Raw genomic sequence first — 16,174 nt, 5'->3', positions numbered from 1 at the left:
TCATAAAGATCAGAGAAATCATCATGCTCAATTGGCCCCTTGTCACTTTAACCCCCTACCAGTCCACCACTTACATGGTAATTCTTCAAGAAACTTAATGTTTCCATCCTCAATGTGGCAGATATTCTCTATTGACGGGTCAAACTCCACCTTCTCAGCCATAGGGCATGATTCCATAGCACAGTGTTAGCCATTAAGTTTTTGAAGAATTATTGCTTTCTTAAGCACTATGTCCTCTCATTCCTATTCTTCCTGCCGGAGTATGCATTTCTGAGGAGATGCTAGGAAGCTGATAGTGCTGAACCACTGAATCCATTTCAGTACTTGCCTACTTCTGACACCCTCACTATAAGACATCAATTGACCTCTGATAAACTTCTGATAAATGTATTACAGTTTGGAACCGAAAAGCAAATTCAATAGATGTGGTTTATTTCATTGTTGAGTTACTGTCATAAGGGAACAGTTGAATTTTTTTTATTTAATTTGTTTATATTTTCACACTTTATATGATGTGTTCTGGTTACTCTGACGTCCTGACACCTCTTATCTACCTCTGTCAACCATCTCTCTTCCCTGCCGTTCCCCTTTCCATCTTCATTTATTTTTGTTTTGTTTGGAGAGCCACTAAATTTAATGAGGGCCATCTGTGTGACCTTGGACTTGGCATTCTCATTTAGAACCTTGTGGGCTCACCAGTGCTTTTTTCATTTACCTATGTAATCAGAACAGGTTTCAGGCGTAGTCATTGTGTGCTGAGCTAAGTGCTTGGTGATGTGATGGTGGACAGCTGCTGATGTGCTTTCAATAAGGAGTCAACATTCTCAGAAAGCAAAACCCCGCAAACACTGAAACATAGTGTCATGAGATAAACACTAAAATAGCGTGGGGTTTTATGATTGACATAGAAGACTTCCTGAAGCAATTAGCATTGAAACTAAGACCTTGATAATGAGCAGAACATAAACACCCAAAGACTGAAGAAAGTGTACCAGTCAGCAGGTAACAGAGAAAGCATAGCTAAAAGGAAGTGAAAATAGGTCACCATCAGTTGTGTGAGGCCAGGTGGAGAAGGAGCCAAGTAGAGCAATCAATTAGGCTAGAATTTTGAGACAAGGCCAAATCTTACAACACAGCATAGACTGTGCTTTAAAATCAACAAATATGGGCTGGGTATGTAGCTTATGGGAAGAGTATATGTCTAGCATGCACAAGAATTTGTATTGCATTTTCAGAATGGAAAAAAAAGCAATGAATAAATTAGAAATGTCATTAAAATAGGGAGGCAAGTGAACTACAGGAATTCAATGAGTGAATAACAAACACCCCAGAGTCTACATAGAGAAGGGGTTAGAAAGGAGGAGGACTAGAAGTGAATCAAGTATGGTCATTTTCACAATTTAAACAAGACATCGTGGTAGAGGAGAAGAGACCGAGAAAGGAGACTGGCTTTGAAAGATATATAGATAGCAAATAGTTTTCCTAAAGCTTAACAATGATATTTGTAGTGGGAGGGATCGAGTGTGTCTCCTAGATTCCTAAAACAAACAGCTGAATGAGGTGCAGTGCTCGTTGGTTAGGAATCATAGGGGGAAATAGTTCCATTTGGAGAAAAAGCTTGGTGTAGAGGAAAGACGAGTTCAGTTTTGGATCTATTCAATTTTAAGTTCCTGTGGGAAATTAAAACAGAAAGTAAACAGTAGGACATACTGGTCAGCAATTGAAGAGTGTCTTCAGTTGAAAATATTGATTGGACGTCATCATCATATGACTGAAAACACACAGATCGATACACATCACAAGGGGTATAAGTAGCTGGAGATAAAAGCAGGGAAGATACTTGAGACATTCATCAAAAGTAGCTTGGTGAACTGTAGATTGTGCATGGGCTGAGAATATAAACAGAGATGAAGACATTGAATTTGTTATTTACTCATTGGGTAAGTAATTTGTTCCTCCCTAAGTAGGCAGTGTTTTAATTTTGTTTTTGAGACAGGGTTTCTCTGTGTAACATGCAGTCCTGAAACTTGTTTTGTAGACCAAGCTGGCCTCGAACTCACAGAAATCCACCTGACTCTGCCTCCTGAGTGCTGGATTAAAGGCATGTGCCACTACTGCCTGACCTAAGTAGGTAGAATTTTGTTTATTGTTTTTTTGTGTGTTTTTTTTATTTTCTAGTTGTTGTTTTTGGAGAGGGAGTTTAAAGACAGGGTTTCTCTGTAGCTTTGGAGCCTATCTTGGAACTCGCTCTTGTAGACCATGCTGGCCTCAAACTCACAGAGATCCTCCTGCTTCTGCCTCCCGAGGGCTGGGATTAAAGGCATGCACCACTACCGCCCAACGTAAGTATGGAGTTTTTAAGGAATGAAGCCTACAAACCAGAATCAAAAGCCATTTTCCCAAAGAATCCAAAGACTTTTCTAACGTGAAGAAAGACCTGAGACAACTACAACATTATGGATCATGAAATTATGAAAAGAAGGGCCCATGAAAAATCACAGTGTAAATAGACTAGACCAACTCCCAAATCTCTATTTTTTAATGAGCAAGAAGCTTTCCTCCTCATCCATTCATAGTTTATATCCCATAAATTCACCACATTACTACTTGATCTTAACTCCCTTACCCAAAGAAACGTCTGTTTGAGATCTTCCCTGTTTGACAAGCCTCAGTGTTTCCTGTGGGGATCTAATGGTTAACATTTTAGTATCAGTTAGTTTTATTTGGATACTTCTTTCCAAACCTACTATGTCCTTGTTAACAAAACAGTTAACACATCGGCACTTGCAGAAGACTGACCCTAGACCCTGTCCTGAGAGGAAAGAGGAACTAGGCCGAAGTTTTCCCCTAGTATTGGTCCCTTTTTAAAACGTGTTCTTTCTTCACTGGGGTCCTTTGGATAGGGTTCCAGTGTAACTTTTCAACTTTAGATTGAATCTTCTTTCTGGAATTCAGTGCTTTATTTCTATGGTCACGAGCTTAATCAAACTCCCTAGGAATTTTCACTTTCCATCCCTAGTTCAGGTTTGCATATAAATAGCTCATTACTCCTAAGACTTTTTTTTTCTCGTAGTTTAAAATCTATTTTATTTTTCCCCTCCATGCTAAGATTTTTCTCCAAATTAGAATTGCCTAACTGACTTTTCTGGTAATTCATGGGATTTACTTTTCTCTGTTATCCTGCTCCTCATTATACAGGTACAATTTTTTTTTTGCCTCTGTTTGCATGCACAATTAAAAAGAAGAGCCCAACAATAATTAATCTATAGTAGCACACTCAAGGTAAAACTTTGTGCAAAAAGAATCATTATTTACCAACTCCTTATTATATAATCTGCTTTAGCATGAGCGGTTGTGTCAAAGAAAGGGGACAGTTTTAGCCCTCATTGTCTTTAGACTCATTTGTGAGACAAATAAAAATAATTAATTATGAGATTCATGTTTTATTAATAGAGTATGCATCAATGTAAAAAAGCCCAACAGGGTTAAAATAGTTTATAAGAAGATGGGACCTAATGTGAAGAGGTAGTGCCTCTAAGAGCAGTTAAATTTTGTTATACTTTGCATATCAAGTCTTCGTTGGTAGCTGGCGAATCAAGTCATTGAGAGTTGCTTATTCCATCAATGGATCAACCACTCCGTTCAAAATTGGTTGGTATTATAGGAAGGAGGTTGAAACATTCAAAGCTGGGACCAAAGTGGAGGAAGCAGCTCACTTAACATATGACCTCCAGAGGGCGCTTGACCCCAGCCACTTCCATTGCTCTTCTCTGGTTTGCTTTTTGATTAATTGCTTAGCTCCACCATTGTCTTTGTTATTGGGGGCAAATAATTTCACTTCACCAAATGCCAATCTTCTCCTCATTAAAACAGGACAGGAAAGCCAAGCTTTTGAGCTGAATTAGCGTTTGTCATCTCGTATTATCCCCAACTGTAGTTTAACAGAGCAGTCCTGTCCAGGCGGGGTAACTGCTCCTTTATTACAGTTGACAAATTGTTTGAGATACAAAGTAGTTCTTACCTTTTATGAATATTTCCCCAGGAAGCATTGATATTCTCTGTTATCATGTGTACTTTTCTGGTATCATCTGCAGAATAGTCCCGAAGAAGTTTCAGTGCCAAATCATTCGCCACGTCCACCTTGACCTGCCATTGGCGGAGGTCTTTGGCCAACTGCTATAGGTGTGCATAGAAAAAAAAATTAATGTCACTTTTCATCCAGCGATATTCCTAGGTGGATAACTCTAAATATTTCATAAATAGTTATTGATTCTACAGGTCACAGCATGTCTCCTCAAGCCACCTGTCACGTGAGTCAATCAGCTATCATGATGTAAATTAACATGCTTTCCATGATGAGATTTCAAATGCAGGATCTTAAGCATTCACTCCGTTCAGGTAATTCAATTTAGTACCAATAAGTTGGTAATAAAACAAGCTTAGTTTTTTAATCATAGGAAAGAATAAATTATAAAAGACTCATTTGTAATTGCTTAGAATGTGACATAGAGCAAAATCATGTGGACGTTTCTGGTATCATCTGCAGAATAGTCTCAAAGAAGATCCAGAGCCAAATCATTTGTCACACATCTACCGCTATCTGCCACAAAACATGCATTTCCTCCCTTCATTAACTTGTTGAATTGTTTATGTAATTAGTGCCATCTACTGGCATTTAACAAACTCTGCATACTGAAAATGATGAACAAAAAGAGGACTGTTACCACACAGTTTCTGAAGGATTAAAATATTTTAAAGATCCTCTACCTTAATATTCGAATACAAGGCAAGATATAAAACTCTTTCTAAACCAAAAAAAAAAAACCTGAAGTGTTTTTCTTTGTTTGTTTTTGACAGTTGAGTGCAATCCAATCAGCCATTTCTTCATTGGAAAGAAGTCACCCAAGGTCATGTACATATGGAAGCATATCAGGCTACCACTTCCACATATTGGCGAGATCTACACATTAAGGTAGAATTAAAGTGTTAAGAAATTTATGCTTAATACAGTGTGGAGGGGGGAAGGTATAGGTGCAAGAATAGAGAAATATAAACAGGCAATGAAATGAAGTGTCAGAATAAAGTCATTTATAAAAGAAACTTAACTTACAAGTAACAGAAATGCATTAAATCAAGAAGGTATAATTTGACAATAGTTAACCAAATTTCATATAGGGGAAGACTAGTGAAATCCTTACATTCTATTTTTGGAAACATAATATTATAACAATTTGGCAATAAACACCAAATGACCCCATAATAGCACTTATTATTTTTTTACCCCAACAAAATATTCAAAATGTATGTGTATTATAACATTAAAAATTTCATCAAAAGACTAATTTTAATATTTACTCAAGATGATATTAGAAAATAACCAATAATGTGTATAATAATCATGGTAAAGAGAACATGATTGGTCTGAGGCTATAACTCAGTGGTAGAGTTCTTGTTCAAGGCTCAGGTCCAATTCCTAGTACCTAAACAAACAACAGAGACAACCATGCTTTTCTTGCAGCAAAACAGAATGCATTTTTAAAAACTCAATATGAACAGAAGAAAAATGATCATAGAAGTTTCTGAAAGTAAGAGACTTTTTTTTTGGATTTGTGAGACATTTTTATTTAATATTTTTTGCTTTGTATTAGCATGATGTTTATATGCACAAAGGAAAATCTTGGTATTTTGGTATAATTCGATGCATTTGTTTGGACTTCTATCCCTCACAAAGTTAGAATTTTTATGTAATCCACCATTTCTCACTTAATTAGAATATTCTATTTTGGAATCAGCTAAATTGTAGCACTTACTGTATAGAGCAAATAGATTCAGCTTTTCAAGCTATTATTAAAATACTAAAGTGCTGTGAAAGCAGAAGGGAGGAAATAGAGTGAGGTAATGACAGAGAGAGGAAGAGAGGGACTCTCTTTTGGCACAGAACATGGTTGTTGGTATCACAAAACAACTGAAATCTATCCTTGTGACATGTCAGTCTTTCTTCAACACTTCTTTTACCAAGAACTGCTAAACTGATAAACAAGAAATAGTTCCTGTTTCTACTTTGCAGATTCCCATCATAAGTACAAGCTATGTGGATGTGAATTAATCCCACGAGTGCTTCTCTTTCTAAAAAATTCCTCAAATACAAAATTTTCTTTTCATTTCTTATGTTTAAACATATTGAAAGTCTTCACGAATCTTGAGTATTAATTTTTATTTTAATGTTTGTCTTCTTTGACTTTATATATGTAATATATATATATATATATATATATATATATATATATACATAAACATATGAAGTCAAGTTGAAGTGTGGGTTATAGAATGTACCTGCTGGGTAGCCCTGCTGAATTAATTGCTTAATAATTATATGACAAAAGGAAAAGCTATCCATGAGTCAGCTTTCTCCTTTGTTAAATGTGAATATTTTATCTACACCGAGAGAAGAGTATGTGGGAAAATGCCTGGAAGAAAAATTACAAGAAAAAAATCATGTGAAACAAAGCTCTCTGCCATAGTCAAAGACTTAAATAAATACTACCTATCACTATAATTACTAGTGCTGTGATTACCATGACTGCTGTTAAAATCTCATGTACAGTCACAGTGAGAGTCCCTGCTGAATGCAAAAGAAATGGCTTCCTATTTTATAGGCATTGTAGGGATACAACAGCTGGATATGTTCCTCTTTACCTTAGAAGATAAAAGAGAATAGATAGCTATAGAAATAAAATTGCAATGTTATTACAAAACTTTTCTTATATCAGGTGATTGGGGATACTTACCTACCAGTGAAATGAATACTTGTGCAAAGTCAACTTGCTTTTGGAAACTCTAAATGAATGTCTCAAAGGGTCTCATGATAAGCTGTGAGGAGCAACAAAAAGCCCCTTTCCAAGGTTTGCCTTGTCTGCTTATTGTCTTACAGTTTTATCTTAAGGAACGGAACAACTTTGTATGTCTCTGTTTTATTTTCTCACAAAGAGGATGGAGCTACTAACTGCCTGTGCATCAAGCATGTTGTGAGAAGTGTGCAAAATCAAAATCAAATTGTTCAGAAAATTAGAAAACAGGATCTTAATACTATGTACACAGCTCATAAGTCAATAATAATCAAATTAAAAATCCATAGGCTCTTAAAGGGTATGTATAGAGTAAGGGACTAGTGGGAACAGGTCCATCTCTTTAGGAAAGGGAAATAAAATATACAGATATGAATGGAAGTTGGGACAGAAACGAGGGGGTCAAGTAGGGAGGGAGAAGGAAGGGAGAGTTGTGACAGGGGATACATAGAGAGACAGCTAAAATTAAGTGACATTTGAAGAGTAGTATGGAAACCTAAATCAGTCAAAACTCCCTAAAATATATACATTTATGAAGGTGACCTCAATGAAACTGTCAAATAATTGGGAGAGACAGAATCCCAACTGCCATCTATTGCCACCAAATAAAGCTTCCAGTACCAGAATTTTGTTACATCTAATTGCATCGTTGGTCAAAGAGTTCCCATGGGAATTTCCAAACAAGATAGGCTGTTGCTAAGACTATAAGTTGCTCTTCATAAACTGATAGCAAGGCTCTGTTGCTGAAGATAATACCCACAAAACTCATTGAATACGGATGTGTTGAATTGTTGCCTACATAGAACCTTCACCACTATGTTCCAGTGTCTTTGGTATAAAAAAAAACCAAACCTGGCACACTGTGTAAGGAGAAATGTAAGCACCAGCACCAAGATATCCTCAAAGCCTTTATCCACAATGGTGTACTACCTCTAAGATATGTTAAGGCAATGGTAACGTAAAACTGGTGAGAGTGGCCAAGCAACAAATGGTTTGACTTAAGGCCCACTCGATGAGATGGAATCCATACCCAATCCATACATTCCTTAGTTGACCAAGAACCTGAGAGTAGATAGCCAAGAGACTTAGGGTAAAACCAAATAATACCTGTCTAAAAAACAAATCAAAACAAAAAGAAAAATAAAACCCCCAAACTCCTCTGAAAAACAAAACAAAACAAAAAGGAGTGATAAAACGACTCCCTAAAGGGGTTCTGCTATACTCATAGATCAGAGTCTTGCTCAGCCATCATCCTGTAGCCGATAAGAACAAATACAGAGACCCACAGCCATACACTATGCAGAGTGAGAATCCTTCAATCACCCAGTCTTAACTGGGGTGTCTTCATCAATTCCTTCCTTTCAGAGCTTAGGGAAACTAAGAAGAGGCACTAAAGAAGAGGCAGAAAGACAGTAAGAGCCAAAAGGAATGAAGGACACCAAGAAAACAAGGCCCTCTCAATCACCATGAGCAGAGCTCATATGAACTCCCAGAGACTGAAGCAGAATGCACAGAGCATTCATGGTCTTCCCCAGGTCCTTTGCATTTACATTATGACTTCCAGTTTAATGCTTTTATGGAATTACTGAGTGTGTGAACGAGTGGATCTCTGATTCTTGCGCCTTTTCCTTGGCCCTTTTTCTTCTATTGGTTTATCTTATCCAACTTTGATGTGATAGTTTTGTTCTATCTTATTAGATATTATTTTGTCATATTTAGAAATGATTAAATACATGCATACATGAATGAAAACCTAGCTGCTAGACAAAAGGTTACCCACGGAACTGTCATTTAAGCCTGTTTGTGAGAGGAAAAAAATAAATTTTCTTGAATATACAGAGTATGTGAACCAGGAGCAGTTGACCAACATACAATGGACTCGACAGTTTATTTTAGAGTGTTGCTTTATGGGTTTTGGTGTTATATTTTCTTTTTGTTTATTGAGAAACAACTTTAAGTTGGATGTGTAGGGAATGGGAGAGGATCTGGAAGGACTTGAGGGAGGGGGAAACACAATCAAAATAAATTTGAATTTAAAAAATGTTCTATATAATAAAATACATAAAAAGTTTTTGGTTGTTGAATATTTGTCATTCTATCCGGATATTGTGTGCATGTCTCTCTCTCTCTCTCTCTCTCTCTCTCTCTCTCTCTCTCTCTCTCTCTCTGTGTGTGTCTTGAACCAAGGGATTCATGGAAAATTTTGGTTCTATTAGCCAACGATCAAGAACTCATTATCTCTTAGATCTATCTTCTGTTCTTGCTCCACACAGTAATTTACATGGAGTAACCCTGGTAAGAAATCTGTTTTCCCCAGTTCCTTCTGTGCGCTGTTGTCTTGTTGGATCAGGCCAATAGTAAACACTGGCATAAAAGAGAGTAGCAGAGAGGTGGGGTTGCTTCAGCCTAAGAATTTCTCACATGCACTGTGTAGCCACACCACTGCTGGAGTTAGTATCTGATGGTTATGGGTTTTGGGCATTTGTAGTTCTGAGTTTTCAGGTTTGAAAGTGTTATCATCTTCTTTAAGTTGTTAAATCTGGAGTTACCTATCTCCTGTTGTGTTTTTCAGCTTCTTCAGTAGCTATAGACCCACTTCTTAGAATTACACTTCTGTTTGAAATATTTGCTGTGGTATCCAGACTCCATCCTGACAATATCAACAGAACGGAATGTCACAGCAAATGACCCTACCTATGCTTCCACAGAGGTCATTTAATAGACCAATCATCAGATTCATAGAATATAAGACTTTCCACCTGTTCAGTCTCAGGGGACAACAACTATTTTGTTCCTGAATGCTTATTTCAGCATCTGGGTTCACATAGGGGCTCTTCCTCCATGTGCTCCCTTTCTCTTTGTCTTTCAACTACTTCCTGCTTTGTGGGGTCCTTCTCTGAAGCCTTCAATCAATAGCGACTATTTCTTCTTTAAACAACAGATTGTGACTGGGATTGTTGTCTTTCATTTTGCAGTTATACCATTCAGAAATTACTGCATTGCTTCCACTTTTGTCATGCAATTCTGCCTTCACCGTTCTAAGAAAACTGTTCTGTCAGACATAACTGCAACAAAATTGATTACTGTCCTAAATGCATCCTTGAAAGTTGATTTATCTATTTGTCTGTCTGTCTGTGTGCTGTGTAAGCCAGGCACATCACGGTATGCATGCTGAGGTCAGAGGCCCCTTCCACCTTGACAGGTCCTGTGGATTGAGTTTAGTTCATCAGGCCTGGTGATAAGCACTTTTATCTGCTAAATCATCTCACTGACTTTATTTATCTCTGCCTGCAAACTCTGAAGTTTCTCCCACAGATGGCTAAGTTTAGCATCTTACCATAACGTTGATCTTGACCATGTTGCTTCGTCTAATTTGAACAAGAAGTTAACGGGACCAGAGGCTTAAAGTGTGTTTTCAGTGCATATACGACCCCACCACCATAAGATTGATTTGCCATCAGCTAGCTTAATGATCTGAGCAAGAGGATATTGAAATGGCACGTGGTAGTACAGCTACTACAATCCATCTGAAGCCCCTCTCAAGTTGTAACCTAATAAACAGGCAAGCATACTTATTTTTGTCGGATACTTGCATTTCAAGGTTGTTTGTTACTGCAACTTTTGGAAGGAAGTAGTTAACTGGTTTTGTTACCAATGGTCTGTACCTCTGGGAAGTCCGAAACTTGTCTTTTAATTGATTTTCACTAGCAGGTACTATCGACTACTCTCACTTCCTTGGAAGGTTTTTCTTTCCTTGGCTCTCTCTATTCTCTTATAGAATGCAAGGTGTTTTTGCCTGTCTATTAAATATTATTATTTATAAACTTTGTATCTGATTCAATTGTCTATTCCTTCTGATTTTAAACTGATTCTCAACTAGAAATGGAGAAATGGGTTACATCTACCTCCAACGTAGATACCTCATGAAGTCCCCTTATTCTTTAAATTTCCACCTTCATTTCTCTTTCCTTAATTTATGTCCTCATCATCTTTTGCTCACATTTTGCAACAACAGTTAGTTAACTCACTTTTTCTACATTCAAACTGGCCTTCAACCTACATATAACTGTCTGAGTTAATTTTTTGCAGTGAAAATGTTACCTTTGATGTGTCCCTGTGTAAAATGTTTAAGCTACACAAAGAACAAAATTCTAACCTTCCCTCTGCTAATACATACCACAAGCATAAGTAGCACACCTATGTATCCACTTTCAGCTTTTGTTAACTTTTCTTTCCTCCTGCAATTTTGCAATTGTTCACTTAACAATACAAAAGTTCTTAAAGTTATGACACTTTTTTAAGATGGTAAAGTCGGTGAAAGACATCACAAAGTGCAGGTATCAGGGCTCAGGATTCAATCTAGATGGATGACATATATTTACATATAAATAAATTTAATGGAAGTAATTATATTTGCTGTACTTGAACTTTGAAGAACACAAAACTGCTTTCTCAATGATTATAACATTTTCAGAAAATTATTGTGCAAACTACAGCAAGGTGTTCATAGGAAGCAGAAAAAAACATTTGTTTTGGTTCTTTAAAAATGAAACAATTTAGCTATAAATAAGAATTAATGTTCTGAAAATCTTTATTGGGCAAAGTAAAGTTAATTCCGTTCTTTACAGTGTGAATTAAAATGACCTATAAAAATCCTTTATGGATTTATAATAGAAATGTTAAAATATGTGCAAGAAAGCTATTTCGAATGTAAAGCCTCTCACCATTAACTCTAAGACTCATCTATTAAACCTTTGACATTACCAAACAATTCTGTCTCACAAGGTAACATTCCTTACAGGATACTATTTAAGAAAATGGCCCTCATTTTCCAGCTTACTGGAAATGATTAATCTTTCAACAGCTCTGAGGGTTCCATACCAGTGCTGCTACTTTTTGTCCTTTCCACAATGACTACAAGCTGAGAGCAGGCTAGTAAATGTGTTATCGGCCAACCCATTAGAGTTCCATTATTTTCTGTCTTACATGGCTTCATGTAATGAATTTTTATAATTAAACTAATGGCACACAATTTATTTTTCCCCTCTTTACTTTCAGGCCCCATTTCTCTTCCAGCTTCTTTGGAAGAAGTTTTATACAAAAGGAAGGGAGGAGAGTCCTCCAAGTGTTTCATTACCTTAATTTCATTATGACATTTTGGAAAGCGTTCTCTTTATTTGAGCTCTCACTTTAATTTGCTGACTTTATTAAAAGGCTTAAGCAGTGTTGTAATTAACAAGTCATCCAGATATCCCAGGTTTCTAAGAGAAGTCTGGTTGACAGCGTGTAGAAGGTGTCCAGTAGAACCAGCCCCAAAAGAACATCAGAAATCCCCAGAAAGTAGCATTTTCTTGTGCTACCATCCCTGAATTTCTAGGTAACTTTTCAAATCCCATGAGTGTCCTACGGGAGATCACATTTACAAGTCTCTCTTGTCATGAGATTACATATCTGCACTTTTAAAACCTAGACAAAAATCTGTAGTCTTCATTGATATACCTATATAATTTTAAAAGCAGATTTACCATTACATAATCCACCTATTAAATACACCCATTAAAATAGTATGCATTTTTTTCATTGATTAACATTGATGTGTTACTGTTCCTATAATCCGATTTTGGAACAGTCTCTTCTCTATAAAATAAAACCTCATACTAATAATAGTAACTTTCCACTCTCCATTTTCTTATCCCCAGTTATTTCTTGTATTATATATATGCCGATAGAGACAATTATATTTTTGACTGGGTTATATCAATTAGCTTAATGACTTTGAGATTTATCTATGTTCTAGTATTAGCATCATAATGAATTTTTATCGTTTAGGAAGACTTAATTTTTGGATGTACCACATTTTGTTTATGCATTCCTTTGCTGATGAACAGATGGGTTGATTATGCTTTCTGGATATGATGGTTAATACTACCATCGACCTCTGTACAAATTGTTTGTGTCTATTTTTATTCCTTTTGTGTATATATTTAGCAATAGAATGCTAATATTTATATTATTGTAAAATGTTGAATATTTTCCCATTGTTTTCACAGTTTATTTATTTTCCCAATTTGTTCATTCATTTGTATGTTTTCTTGAGACAGGGTCTCATTACATAGCTCTGGCTGTCATGAAACTTGTTTCCTTCCTTCCTTCCTTCCTTCCTTCCTTCCTTCCTTTTTTCTTTCTGTTCTACATCCAATCCCAGTTTCCCTCCCCTTCTCTCATCCTATATCCCCCATCTGCTTATCAAAGAGGTCTCCCCTATGAAGTCAATGAATTCTGTCCCATCAGCTTGTTGAGGCAGGACCAATCCCCTCGCCGACTTCTCACCATGCCTAGACTGAGCATGGTATCTCTCCAAAGAGAACGGGCTCCACAACGTCAGTCCATTCATTAGAATTAGAGCCTGGTACCACTGCCATGTCTCCACATACTGCACAAACCACACCACTGTTGCCTGCATTCAAGGAGGGGGCTAGTTCTGTCCTATGTTCCCCAGTTATCAGTCCAGATTCAGTGAGCTCCCACTAAATCAGGCCAGCTGAGGACCTGAAAGATGTTGGACTGGGCCTTGACAGGGGGAAGTCAGAGGAAACTCTGGTGGAGGTCCATAGCGATCCTGACATGGAACTTGTTATATAGCCCACACTGGCCTGGAACTTTCAGGGATCCTTCCGACTCTTTGTGTCAACTGCTGAGATTATAGGTGAGTATGATCACATCTGAAAATATTCATCATTTAAAATTCTCATCAAATATACAAGGGTTCCAATTATTCTACATCCCATAGTCTGACTTCTTTATTTTAGCTATTCTAATGAGTGCAAAGTACTATTTCATTGTTTTTCATTTATATTTTCTCATCAATAGTGATACGATATTATGATTTATTTAAGGTTGTCTATTTCCAAAAATTTTTCTATTAAAATAATTTCTGTATCTGGGTCATTTATTTGTATTTTTGTAACTGAGTTATTAGAGTTTAAATATTTTTTGAATAAATTCTTCGTCACAGATACCATTTAAAATATGTTTTCCTTTCCTGAAGATTATCTTTTAAGTTATTGGCATTGTTTGAAGTGTAAAAGTTTTAGTTTTGATAAAATATAATTTGTGTGTCTTTTATTACATTTATTTTTGGTCTGCATCTAAAAAGATATTATCCAACAGTATTTTGTACCCCTTTGCTTTCTTGAAATATGTTAAAGTTTTATGCTTTTGTGTTTATGTGCACATGTGTGTGAGTGTGTATGTGTGTATATGTGTGTGCTGTGTATGCAACTTCATACATGCATATGCAGACCAGAAGACGGTGATTGATGTCTTATTTTAGCACAGTGTATCTATGCATTTGAAATAGGGTCTCTCCCAGAATCTGGATTGCTTTTCTTGACTATGTTGGAAGTCAGCAAGTCCCAGTGATCCTGTCCCTCATCTTTTTAAATGAGGTTGATAGGCAATTAGTGGACACTCAGCTTGATACATGGATACTGGGATTCAAATGCTAGTACTCATGATGGCAAAAGTTTAGTTTACAGAAGCAACCCCAAATATTCTACCAAGGAACTTCTATAACTCCTAAACACTTTCAGTAATATAGCAGGATACAAGATTAACTTGAAAAAATCATTAGCCCTCCTGTACAGAGATGATAAATGGGCTGAGAAAAAAATCAGAAAAACACCATCCTTCATAATAGCCAAAAATAGCATAAAATATCTCTGAGTAACTCTAACCAAAGAAGTGGAAGACTTCTATGACAAGAACTTTAAATCTTAGAAGAAAGAAATTGAGGAAGACACCAGAAAGTGGAAAGCTCTCCCATGCTCTTGGGTAGGTAGAATTAACATAGTAAAAATGGCAATCTTACCAAAAGCCATCTACAGATTCAATGCAATGCCCAGCAAAATCCCAGCAAAATTCTTCACAGACCTCAAAAGAACAGTACTCAACTTCATATGGAAAAACAAAAAAACTAAGGATAGCCAAAACATTCCTGTACAATAAAATAATTTCTGGAAGCATCACAATTCCTGACTAAAACCTCTACTCCAAAGCTACAGTACAGAAAACAGCCTGGTATTGGCATAAAAACAGACTGGAAGACCAAGGGAACCAAATTGAAGACCTAAATATCAATCCACACACCTACAAACACCTGATTTTTGACAAAGAAGCAAAAATCATAAAATGAAAAAAGCATATTTAACAAATGATGCTGGACTGGATGTCAACATGTAAAAGAATGAAAATAGATTCATATCTATTACCAAGCAAAAATTTCAAGTCAAAATGGATCAAAGACCTCAACATGTAGCCAACCACTCCAAACTTCTTAGAAGAGAAAGTGGGAAATACACTTGAACGCATTGGCACAGGAGACCACTTACTAAATATAACCCCTGTAGCACAGACATTGAGAGAAACAATTAATAAATGGGACCTCCTGAATCTGAAAAGCTTCTGTAAAGCAAAGGACATGGCCAACAAGACAAATGTCAGCCAACACAATGGGAAAAAATCTTCACCAGCCCCACATCAGACAGAGGTCTGATCTCCAAAATATACAAAGAACTCAAGACATTGGTTATCAAAAGAACACAAAAATCCAATAAAAAATGGAATACAGACCTAAAAAGAGAACTCTCAACAGAGGGATCTGAAATGGCTGAAAGACACTTAAGGAAATGGTCAGCATCCTTAGTTATCAGAGAAATGCAAATCAAAATAACTCCGTGATTCCATCTTACACCTGTAAGAATGGCCAAGATAAAAAACACTGACGACAAATTATGTTGGAAAGGTTGTGGGGAAAAGGGAATACTTCTGCATTGATGGTGGGAGTGCAAGCTGGTACAGCCCCTTTGGATGTCACTGTGACAATTTCTCAGAAAATTAGGAAACAACTTTCCTCAAGACCCAATAATACCACTTTTGGTTATATATCCAAAGCATGCTCAATCGTGCCACAAGGACATGTACTCAGCTATGTTCATAGCAGCTTTGTTTGTCATAGCCAGAACCTGGAAACAACATCCATGCCCCTCGGACCGAAAAATGGATAAGGAAAATGTGGTACATTTACACAATGGAGTACTACACAACAGAGAAAAACAATGAGATCTCAAAATTTGATGTAAGGTTTACGAGGGCATCTCAGAGTTGTTTTGATTTGCATTTCTCTGATGGCTAAGGATGTTGAGCATTTCCCTAAGTGTCTTTTAGCCATTTAAATTCCTCTGTTGAGAGTTCTCTGTTTAGGTCTGTACTACACAACAGAAAAAAATAATGACATCTTGAAAATTGCATGTAAATGGATGGATCTAGAA

At 36.6% G+C, this 16,174-nt stretch overlaps 1 protein-coding gene across 1 annotated transcript in view; it reads right to left on the bottom strand.

Annotated features, from left to right (window-relative positions):
* Window positions 1-16,174, bottom strand: part of LOC121438964 (dystrophin-like) — a 689,483-nt gene that overhangs the window by 582,521 nt on the left and 90,788 nt on the right. Inside the window, 1 exon segment of the mRNA XM_041639468.1 lies at window positions 4,022-4,176. Within this exon segment, the coding sequence (XP_041495402.1) occupies window positions 4,022-4,176 (155 nt within the window).

The sequence above is a fragment of the Microtus oregoni genome, unplaced genomic scaffold (assembly GCF_018167655.1).
Source record: "Microtus oregoni isolate MIOR12 unplaced genomic scaffold, Mior012 000059F_ref0000304, whole genome shotgun sequence".
NCBI classification, from domain to species: Eukaryota; Metazoa; Chordata; class Mammalia; order Rodentia; family Cricetidae; genus Microtus; species Microtus oregoni.
Note: the sequence above shows the minus strand (reverse complement) of the source record. Positions and strands in the feature narration are given on the sequence as shown.